Source organism: Morone saxatilis, unplaced genomic scaffold (genome assembly GCF_004916995.1).
Source record: "Morone saxatilis isolate NCDOM2014 unplaced genomic scaffold, NCSU_SB_2.0 Contig14, whole genome shotgun sequence".
Lineage (NCBI taxonomy): Eukaryota > Metazoa > Chordata > Actinopteri > Moronidae > Morone > Morone saxatilis.
Genome location: NW_023339696.1, coordinates 10,474,071 through 10,484,995, shown reverse-complemented (window position 1 = coordinate 10,484,995; position 10,925 = coordinate 10,474,071). Strand labels below are relative to the sequence as shown.

The 10,925-nt window shown below is 41.2% G+C and overlaps 4 protein-coding genes across 5 annotated transcripts in view; 3 read left to right on the top strand and 1 right to left on the bottom strand.

Moving 5' to 3' along the window:
- Nucleotides 1-2,244, top strand: part of LOC118322897 (parvalbumin beta-like) — a 2,917-nt gene extending 673 nt beyond the window's left edge. The window contains exons 2-5 of the mRNA XM_035654746.1: nucleotides 46-122; nucleotides 1,083-1,215; nucleotides 1,535-1,644; nucleotides 2,013-2,244. Of these exons, the coding sequence (XP_035510639.1) occupies nucleotides 62-122; nucleotides 1,083-1,215; nucleotides 1,535-1,644; nucleotides 2,013-2,035 (327 nt within the window). The 5' untranslated portion in view covers nucleotides 46-61 and the 3' untranslated portion in view covers nucleotides 2,036-2,244. The remainder of the gene's footprint in view (nucleotides 1-45; nucleotides 123-1,082; nucleotides 1,216-1,534; nucleotides 1,645-2,012) is intronic.
- Nucleotides 1-8,507, bottom strand: part of lmtk2 (lemur tyrosine kinase 2) — a gene marked incomplete at its 3' end in the record, with an annotated part of 34,283 nt that extends 25,776 nt beyond the window's left edge. The window contains 2 exon segments of one of the 2 annotated variants that reach the window (XM_035654741.1): nucleotides 1,308-1,446; nucleotides 8,384-8,507. 2 annotated transcript variants of the gene reach the window in all.
- LOC118322896 (parvalbumin beta-1-like) lies at nucleotides 4,501-6,943 on the top strand. Its single transcript, XM_035654745.1, has 5 exons — nucleotides 4,501-4,592; nucleotides 5,484-5,552; nucleotides 5,816-5,948; nucleotides 6,303-6,412; nucleotides 6,655-6,943. The coding sequence occupies exons 2-5, from the start codon at nucleotides 5,492-5,494 to the stop codon at nucleotides 6,678-6,680; spliced, it is 330 nt and encodes a 109-aa protein (XP_035510638.1). The 5' UTR covers nucleotides 4,501-4,592; nucleotides 5,484-5,491; the 3' UTR covers nucleotides 6,681-6,943.
- Nucleotides 8,508-8,648: 141 nt separating the features above from the next.
- LOC118322895 (parvalbumin beta) lies at nucleotides 8,649-10,463 on the top strand. Its single transcript, XM_035654744.1, has 5 exons — nucleotides 8,649-8,746; nucleotides 9,364-9,430; nucleotides 9,534-9,666; nucleotides 9,965-10,074; nucleotides 10,182-10,463. Exons 2-5 carry the CDS (start codon nucleotides 9,370-9,372, stop codon nucleotides 10,205-10,207), a joined length of 330 nt encoding a protein of 109 aa, XP_035510637.1. The 5' UTR covers nucleotides 8,649-8,746; nucleotides 9,364-9,369; the 3' UTR covers nucleotides 10,208-10,463.
- The last annotated feature ends 462 nt before the right edge of the window (nucleotides 10,464-10,925 follow it).

Below are 10,925 nucleotides of genomic sequence, written 5' to 3'. Positions count from 1 at the left end.
TGTCACTTTGCATTTTCTCCATGCGTGTGTGTTTGCATCCCTCAGGCAGCTACAGAGGACCATGGCATTTGCAGGGATGCTGAGCGACGAGGACATCAAGGCTGCGGTCCAGGCTTGTCAAAGTGAGTCAGACAGCACACACACACACACACACACATATACTTGCACGCAAGGAGACAGACCCTTCACTAGCATCTAATTGTTAACACAAGTAGGTGAGTACTGTACATCAACTCACATATTACAGAGAGAGAGAGAGCGACAGGCATTGTTGGACCTACTTCCACTCCCACAAGGGATACCTGTGTGGTGTGTTGTTCACAGGGGGGGACAGGAGAGAGCTTGCAGGTAACCAGGCAGCCATGCGACAGGAGAGCAGTTACCGCCCAGATACCAAGTGTTTATGCTGAGCATTCACACAGAGAAGACAAAATCACATGAGCTATACTGCCTTCACATCTCAAAGCTCTTAATCATTTATCTCTAGCAATTATGTCTGCATGACAAAGCAAACACAGCTCAACCGCTCCAATGAATATCAAATGTCAGCGCTTATATGCCCTTTATTGAAGAAATCCCCTGCTTTTGGCAGTGTTTTAGGCAAAACAACATTCAAACTTTTGTATTTCATTTTTTGGATCTAGTATGTATGATTTATTTCAAGAAGTGATGGAAAACTATTTTTTTTTTAAATATCTCAACTCTTTCAGCAAATCAACATTTTCAGTTACTTGAAGGTAACTCATCCTAGATAAGAATTTCCACTCTTAACAGCTCTTAACATTTAGGATTGCATTAGACCCACAGGCAATATTCAGTGTGCTTTCACTGTTTCAATGGCACAATGACATAGCCGATAATGTTATAAGACAGTGATGCACTACAGGGTGTATATTGGTAAATGTCATTGGTTGAAGAATGAAACCCATCTGAGAGAATGAGTAAATGCGACATCTCTATTCAGCCCCATTATTGCTTTTTTGTCATCCTGTGATTGACCCCTCACTCTCACATCTGTCTCTCTCTCTCTCTCTCTCTCTCTCTCTCTCTCTCTCTCCATCTCTTTCTCTCTGCCTATGTAGCTCCAGGCACATTCGACTTCAAGTCGTTCTTTGCTCAAGTGGGACTCACCGGCTCATCTGAGGCAGATGGCAAAAAGGTGTTTACAGTTCTGGACCAAGACAGGAGTGGATACATTGAGGAGGAGGAGCTCAAGTAAGGAGAGAGTGTGTGTGGTTTAGGGGCTAGAGTAATGATACAGATGGGTGTGTGTGAGTGTGTGTGTGTGTGTTACATTTTTACTGTACCTCCCTTGTGGTGGCCCTCAGGCAGAGGTCACTGTAAGAATGGAGCAGCCTTTCCGCTGCGAATGAATTCAGTAATACATGAGGGGAGGGCTGGTGAGTGAGTGATGGAGAGGGGTCGGTTAAGACAGCTCAGAAAGACCTGGAGGGGGAGAAAATGCCATCAGAAAAGATAAAGTCTCAGATACAAAGTTGAACTTATCGCTGATATTTTTTTGTGCACGCATTAGGCTGTTCCTTCAGAATTTCTCTCCGGGGGCGAGGGAGCTGACTGTGGCTGAGACCAAAGCTCTGATGGCTGCCGGAGATAAGGATGGCGATGGCAAGATTGGGATGGAAGGTGGGTGCATGTAAAACATCTAAAAAAAAAAGCTGTCAGCAGATGAGAAAAGGAGCCATCTGTACAGGGAGCTGTCCATTGCTTAGTGCTGAAACTGCAGTCTATAAAAAGCACATGCATTAACACTATATACTGAAGTATAAAAGTACTACAACAAGCTAAAATATATACACTTTCTTGTTTGTTTAGTCATCTTCATTAACCATAATGTTGTATTACACTGACTTTCGCCTGGAGAACACTATTTCAATTTGCTATGTGAAGCACTTTGGGCTGCATGTTTGTATGAAAAGTGCTATAAAAATAAAGTTGAGTTGAGTTAAAAGGGATCTCTGACTGAATCAACTGTTTCTGTTTCTCCCCCACAGAGTTCTGCGAAATCCTGAAATAAAGAGAAAAAACATGCATGACCACGGCTGTCTTTCCTTATTTTGAATAATGGGTTTCTCATGGAAATCCTGACTTTCCAGATTGTTTGAGACCAGACAGATAATCTGCACCTGCCTGCTGCTCTCCCTGTTGATGTGATACAATAATTCATAAGATGTTTGGTGGACAGACAGTTAAAGCTGGCTATTAGTTGTGTGTGTTTAATCGATCAGGTACCTGGAATGGATTAATAAATGTATTTGAGATGTGATATAACTGTGTGCTGGTCATTCTTTTGCCTGTAACAGACCATACATGAAGTGTTTTTATGTTATTTTATGGCTGGATATAATTTCAACATTTCACTACAACTTACAGTAATGACATCCAGGGTATTCAGGGAATTAAATTCACTTAATTCTGAGTATGAAGTCCCTACATCACTACATTTATGAGAAAAGTTAGAGATGACTGACAAGATTAGCAAATCACAAGAGACTTTTCATTAAATTATACTGCACAAAGAGAGTACACTGGTTCTGAGTGAGCTATTAGCATTCTGCAGTCCATTAATTAAGGTTGAGTAGTCTGAATTCATAAAGGAAACAGGAACAGGAAATATTTAGGACAGGGGTCTTCAACTGCGCTCCCTCTCCCTCCCTCTGGCAAGCAGCATGATGTCAAAAATATAATGTAAACCAGCCCTCAAGATAATTTTTTTTTTCTAGCTGTTTCATATTAATTCAAACTACCCATTCATGTACAATAAAAAAACTACTTCATTTTTAAAAATGTATCTCCTTTGGCACAAAAGGTAAAAGGTGCCTGCAAATGGTTAATAAGAAGAGAGCAGGTTTCAGGTCTTCATTTGTTGTTGGCTGCAAATAACAAAGCAAATGATATAAAATGATGACATAAAATGTATAGAAACTCCTGACTGTCACAGGCATCATTTTGATGGTAAACCCCATTCTGATTCACTGCTGCAGTGTAGCTTATGTCCTAAAACATGTAGTGAGTGGGGAAACTGAAAGATTTTGAGAAAATCATTTGCTCTAAAATAGTGGAATTTTGTATTTTAAATTGGTGGGACCCCTCTTCAAATAAAGACATAAAAAATTGGGACTAGTACTGCCTTCTGCTGGACAGATTTCGAATGCCTGCAGAATTCCCACCGTAATTATGGAAAAGATTCATAATTTAATAGTTTATAGAGACCTGAAATGACTGAGGTGAATGTCTGTGACAAGTGATTAACGTTTAAATGACCTAAAGGTCTGGGGTTTACATATCATAAAGAGGTCATGTATGCCACAAAAACACATTCATCAGTCACACAAAAACACACAAAAAGCTAGTTTATTCTTTTTAAATAGTCAAAAAATAGTCTAATTAGTTGGTGTATTGCCTATTTAGTGGTATAAGTCTTGTCACTGTTAGGGCACTGGGTTGCTTTGAAACTTACTGCATGTGGAGTTCAGATGAACCATATGGGAATATAGCTATGTAGCCTATACATTAGGTAGAGCTGGTTAGGACAGGCCAGCATTGGCTGAGGCTGCACATATCTTTCATCTGAGACCATCTTAGGGCGGTGCTACAAGTCCAATCCTTCAGATGCAAGACAGGAAAGTCTGACTCCAATAATTTATAATAAACTCTCAGTAAAACTGAGAAGAATATTAACTATGTGGGAAATAACCAGACAGTGAAGTAAATGAACTTCTGCGCAGCCTATTACACACTGCAGGCAAGAGTATGGAATACAGCTGGTATTATTAAAGATAAAATATCACATAAAGTACATTATGATGGGCTGAGGTGCTGCAGCCTCATAATGCATATGACTGTGCTATAGCCTATGGCAACATTGCACTGATACCACATGAGAGAGAATGAACAAATTCTAACAAGCAGTCTACCACAGAGGAACATGTATCTAATCATATATAATACAGTGATCATGCAAAGGAGATAAAAAGCAGTAGTGTTTTTGAGAGCAGTCCTCCCACATATATTTACAACCTTTGAGTAACCACATAGGATACTTCTTCCCAGACTTGTCATTTACGTTTAAGGTCGTGAATTAGACGTTCCCTCTGTTAATTAAGACAGTGAACAATTAAATTGCCCATGGCGCCCGTTCATGGCTCTCAAGTTTTTCTCACAAACCGAACAAGGACACATGACCCATGGCCTGGAGTGTGTTGACTCTAACACAAGTCCCTTCATTTCATTTATATTCTCAGATTAAACCTACAACATCAGAATCAGCATCTTAAATGTTGGCCGTAAATCATATGAGCGCAACATGCCCCATGGAGTCAGCGGGCCTGCTCGAGTTTCCACACGTCTAGCTATAGGCCTCCGCACACATGGTAGCATCCTCATTTGTTCGCCTAAAAATAGGTCGAGACTAGTAGACACATTTTTTCGAAACCCATGCATCTTGGTACCTGATACTGAGACTCAAAGCTCTGTAAATGGTGTTGCTCAAGGATATATAAGAGCGAGGGAAAGAGGCTTGGAGCATTCACCCGAGTCCGCCTTGGTTTTCACTCCCTCAACGCAGCGCAAAGGTGAGTGGGAAGTGCGCCCCCGCAAAGGCCGCACTGACTGGCAGATTGCACTGGGAGGAAAGGGAATCAGACAAGGAGATCTCCGTGGACTATAACATTAGGGGGAAAATGGAACCAACATAGCCAACAAGCGGACCACAGGATGATTCAGTGCGAGAAGGAGGCCAATGAAATGTGGCCACTTTTGATTTCTAAGGATCAACATTTGTGGATGATAATTGCGCTATTTTACATGATCTCTTTTAACCGGATGAGAAAAAAAAATCACACCCAAAGCTACCACTGCATTCGCCCGGCTGCTTTGTTTATTTGTGGCAGTCACTCGTGTTGCCATGATATGGCCTCTCAATGGGAGCATCATCTATTTAGTGCCACAGCAGCAGTTGCGCGTTGGGATAAACAGAGTCAGAGTCTGTGTGTGACATCCGGAGGCAAAGAGTAGCTCTTTAGCCCATGAAAAAAAAAAACAAGATCAGTGATGCTGAGTGACAGCCTTTGCAAATTAAAGCAATTATTTAGAGTTATTGTGACCCAGATGAAACAAGTTGACATTGTATGCTTCTAGATGCTTTACAATACAGAGTTAACAATGCCTGAACTTCCATTCTCTTCATGTGAGGCTAGAGAGGAGGAGTAGCCTTGCTTAATACTTGGAAGCTATTATCTGGACACTGGTGCATTATTTTAGCCCGCAGTCCTGAGGCTTTGTTTGATTTATGATCATTTAAAAACAGGAAGGAAAGTCATTTAAGAACTGTATCTTAGGCCTCAGATACAAAATATCAGTCACTAAAATGTATTTTTGCTTTAAAGAAGGATATTTGCAATGCAACGATGCTGCATTTCATGTGTGATGCTAACCCTGACCTTTGTCTTCTCTCCTCTCTTCAGAATAAAAAATGGCCTTCGCTGGTGTACTTGTCGATGCTGAAGTAAAAGCAGCTCTTGATGGCTGCGCAGGTGAGCTACACCATCTTCATTTAGCACACAGTGAATGCACTGCACTCACTTCTTCATCCTCATTTATTATTATGTGCACATTATGACTTTTCAGTGCACATTTGATGCAAAAACCTGCTACAAATGGAGGTCACTGCACTGAACTCTTCAGAACAAACAGCCTGTTTTAAACTGTTATCACATTACATCAACACTGAAGCCCTCTGCTGTCCTATGCTATAGCAGCCTGTCGGGTGCTAACGGTGTTAACGTGTGTGTTCCAGCTGCTGACTCCTTCAACTACAAGACCTTCTTCAAGGCATGCGGCTTGTCCGGCAAGTCCGCCGAAGAAGTCAAGAAGGCCTTCTTCATCATTGACCAGGACAACAGTGGCTTCATTGAGGAGGATGAGCTTAAGTAAGACACTCAGAGCAAAGCACACTTAACCAAGCAATGCCTCTGTGGCCCCAAAAACACACACAAGATCTAATATCACTGTGCTTCATTTGAGTTTTTAGAAAAAACAAGATGTAGCTTTACACTTTCCCCTCATTGGGACATTTTGTTTTAGCTTGAAATGAATGGAAACTACACACAAAATACTGAAGAAAGGCCTTGTTTAATGGAGCCTGAAGGTTTTATGATCTTATACAATTAAATCCCTATGGATGTTTACAGGATACTTATTCTACGCTGTGATATACAGCAGACCAATCAATAGAGCCCGAGACTTTCATCATTTTAACTCCTGCTGTTTTATCAACCTTTCAGGCTGTTCCTGCAGAACTTCTCCGCCAGCGCCAGAGCACTCACCGACAAGGAGACCAAGGCTTTCCTCTCCGCTGGTGACAGTGATGGTGATGGCAAGATCGGAGTCGATGGTAAGACTTCCGGCATATCTTTGAATGTAGCAGAGATATTAGGCCTACTATTCATTCTGATGACTTTTAGAATTGGACTCTTAATTAGCATTTAATATCCATTCACATACTCCTTAAATCTGCACAGACTCAAAGTCTTGGTCAGAGTGGGTCCAGATAGTCCAGATCATACCACCGTGATGACATAACAATCTCAATACGTTTTGTTCACTACTAATGGCAGTTTTATTCTGTTTTCACAGAGTTTGCTGCCCTTGTAAAGGCATAATTTTCCATTGACCAAGATCCCCTTCTTTTCATGGAACTGCGAACTGCAAGATTCAGTAATCATCAGCTGAAAGAATATTTTTTTATACCTTATTTATGAGTTGCCTGCAGATTATTTTCTAAACATGGAACACATACTTTACTGTGAATGTTACTCAGATGTGTTAAATGTTCTGAAATGTCTTGTGCAAACTGTAAAACACCATCTGCACTTTTGAGGAAGAGTGAAAAACCAGGAATAAATACTCTTTTGGTGTAAATCATCTCCTTCAGGTCAGTTGTCTTTGCATTGGTTCCACTGTGAGGTTTCATACACCCCGTTGTATTCACATAGCTGTGGCTGTGTCAACGCAACGGGTTGAGGAAGAGGCGGTGCGAAACTAGGTTCCACCTGCCGGGGATTTTAAATACTCGAGAGGTGCTGAGAGGCAATTCAACTAACCTGCCGAGCACTTGTTTTGATAATTGGTTAATGGGAGGGGGAGTTAAAGCTGGACTCGGGCCACGAGCTGGCAAACACAGTGGGAAAGGCCCTCGGGCTATGCTCACATACTCCCCGGATCCAGGGAGGTTTGCAATGGATAGCTGTCACACATAGTGTAATTGGCTGCTCTGTTCCAAGGTCTTTTTCTCCACTAACTGCTGCGTAGTCAATTAGATGATGTGCTGTGGCAACAGGAGGGCTATTAACAGCCACTGTTGTATCAGCAACCTTTCAGCAGGTTGAATCTGATGCTTAAATGCAGAACTTTAGCAGTCTGAGGGGTTCTTAACAAATGAATCAATTCATCTATTGAGTTTATATGGAATGTGCCATATTTCTATACTATACCATCTATAATTGTATTGGCACATAAATATTAAAGTCCTATTACAATTCCAGGGGGAAGTTATGAATGCTCAGGGAACTGCAAGTCAGCAATATGCAAACCTCAACCCTATCAGATGACACCCTCAGCTTGTTACCATCAACCAGTGGTCATAACAGAGAGGCATAGTGACAGCAGAGTGACCTCGCAGGACAGTGCTGCCACCTACAGGTCAAAGCTATTCTCAGCATTACAAGTGGAGCTATTTGGCTGTCAAGAGGAACCATTCAGAATTGTCCTCTTCCTTTTCAAAAACTTTCACTGGAGTTTACAGAAACATCTGCCTACAGCATGAACACATTGTGCTTTTAAACAAATTAAAACAAGGTAAATGGTTCACTGACCTACAAAGAAAAAACTGTAATCTGCAATTGAAGACAGTTGTTTCTAAAAATATTTCAGTCCACTTTGATTCATCTGGGCAATAATATCTTTTTATTATTTTAAAATATGCAAGTCAAAATGACTGAAATTTGGAAATTGCACTGCTTCTATGTTAAAGCTTAATTATGACTGCTATATGCTTGGTTTTATAGATATTAGAAACTTCCCAAATCTGACAAAACACAAATGATCGCACTTTAAAACTAAGACATAACACATTCTCATTGTGACTGTGAGACTGTGTAGGCAACTAAAACAGCAAAAGCATCTGGTTCTAACATCTTTAATCTGTCTTTGTACATTCCGATTAATCTAATTCACAAAGGCGACTCTTTTTCTCCAAAATCGCCAAGAAGACTTAATAGAAATATTCACCAATACAATAGTCCATGCCTTCCAAATCAACAATGTAACACGAAAAGAGGGAAAAGAACCAATTACCGCCACTTACGCCAGCTCTAACGCATGCATGCTCCGTATCCACCCTCCTGAATACGGTTGTGTGGTGCCAGCAGCACTTCCAATTCGTCCTCCTCAGCAGTGCACAGGCCTATTCTTAGTTTTTTGGAGGTGGGGAGGGGGGGTGGACATTAAAGACTTCTTCAAACGCACCTTTTAAGCGTCTTCATTTGTGAAACTTAAAATAGACCGCTCTCTGGCCGCCACCCCCTCCTCGCCGGTGTCAGTTATCTTATGCTTCAGATTGCCGATCGAGTGAAACTATAAAAGGTCACCGGGAGCACCGGGAAGATCACTGCAGTCGACCGGAGTCTTGTCTGTATCATCTGTACCCTACAAAGCAAAGACAGCAAAGGTGAGTTTGAATGAGAGCAGGAAAGAAAGCCGGGATCCGTGCAGACCAAAGCCCGCAGCATCACACTTGGCGTCTCTGAGAAAAAAGATTTGAAACATTTAATATGGACTTCGCGTTGCAATGCATCATCTAAAGAAAGAATAAAGAGGTTTTTTTTTTTTGTTTTTCTGCGGGCTGCATGAAGACATGGATTACTGGTCAGCCTCTGTAGAGTTGCAATATAGAGAACACGTGTCAATCTCAGCCGATTTGGAAATGCAACATCAAACATGCTACTCAGAAGTGGATTTAATCATTTGAAATCTGAAATGATTTTATTTTAATATATTTCTATTGTATTTGGAATGAAATGATAACAGTTTGATAATTTTGTCAACAGACCAAACAGTTTTTTAACCCTGTTTTAAAAGGTGTTATATAAATAAAGCTATTATTGTTCTTATTCTAACGGAGAGGCGGCGCTCTGTTGAATGATAATCTGATCGATATGTCTATTTAATGTGATTCCTTACTTAAATATTGTGAACCATAATCCATAAATGTTCCCAAATGGCTCCGCAGCGATTAATATATCCTACTTAAGAAGCAAAATAACCGCTTTAATTTGCTTTCTGCAGATCAAAATGGCCTTCGCAGGTGTACTGGCTGATGCTGACATCGCTGCAGCACTGAATGGGTGCAAAGGTGACTTTTTCAATTACAAAAATCACAGTCACAGACTCCTGTGTGGGTTTTTTTCTCGGAGCATCGATTCACTTTGATGTGGATTTTGTGTCACCCGTTTCAGACGCTGGCACATTCGACCACAAGAAGTTCTTCAAGGCATGTGGGATGTCCGGCAAGTCCGCCGACGATATCAAGAAGGCCTTCTTCATCATCGATCAGGACAAGAGTGGTTTCATTGAGGAGGATGAGCTGAAGTAAGACACACACACACACACAAACACACACACACACCTGCACCTATAAAATGCAACACCAGGGGGCCTAAACAGATATCCACACATCAGACCCGTCAATCAATCTTCTGATTCCAGCTGCGTAAAGCTGCACAATGCTTTCAGTTATTATTATCATTATTAAAACACATTTTACAAAGCATACTTTAATTGGTGCAGCCTCTTGATACAACCCCATTCAGCGGTCAGGTTGAATATGAAGTGTGTCTCAGCTATCCTGGAGTCCGTGAACTAACCACCGACCGTGTCCGTCCTGCAGGCTGTTCCTGCAGAACTTCAAGGCAGGTGCACGGGCCCTGAGCGACGCGGAGACCAAGGCTTTCCTCAAGGCCGGTGACTCCGACGGTGACGGCAAGATCGGCTGTGACGGTGCGCACTCTCAGCTTTCTCACGCAGAGTGGTTAAAGGCTTTGTTTGCGCGTCTTTTGGTGCAAAACAGATGTCAAACTGTGTGTCTTTCTTCTGTCTCCCTGCAGAGTTCGCCGCTATGGTAAAGGTATAAACTGGCAACATGACCAACAACACCTGCTCTGATGGAACAACAAAGCCCACATCGACCTCCCCCTTTTCATCTGAATATAAATAATTTTTATACATTTGCTGAAGAGACGTTTCCTCCTATGCAACACACTGTCCAAAATGATGATTGTGAATGTCGCTCGGTTGTGTTCATGTCTTAAATATGAATTTTGCTTACTGTAAAATCTATGATGCACTTTCCAGGGACGAAAAAGAATAAATATTCTTTTGCTACGGTCCTTTTTATTGTTTATGTACGCTATGATTTGTGCCTTTTCAATTCAAACATCCTATAAACTCGGGCCAAAAGTCATCTCTCAAATTAAATTTTAACATGATTTATTGGCATGACATATAAATGTATCTATGTTACAAAAGCATATAGGCTACAGTAAATAGTGGCTAAATAAAAAAAGAAAACAATGGAAATTATAATACAAACTGTTTATGTAACTACACACACATAATCACACTCAGACACCATTACATTCCCTAGCCCCAAGTATTAACCCCTAACAGCCCCACAAGTGTAGCGGCTGGGTGTAGCGACCACTGTTTTTTGGACCCCATGAATGTAATAAAACAAGTCTTAACACACACAAGTATAATATATAAGTATATATTATAGGTCTGTAAGTCTGGATACACATAAAGTGCGCACACACGTAAACACACCGCTGTGTGTGTGCGTTTGTGTGTGT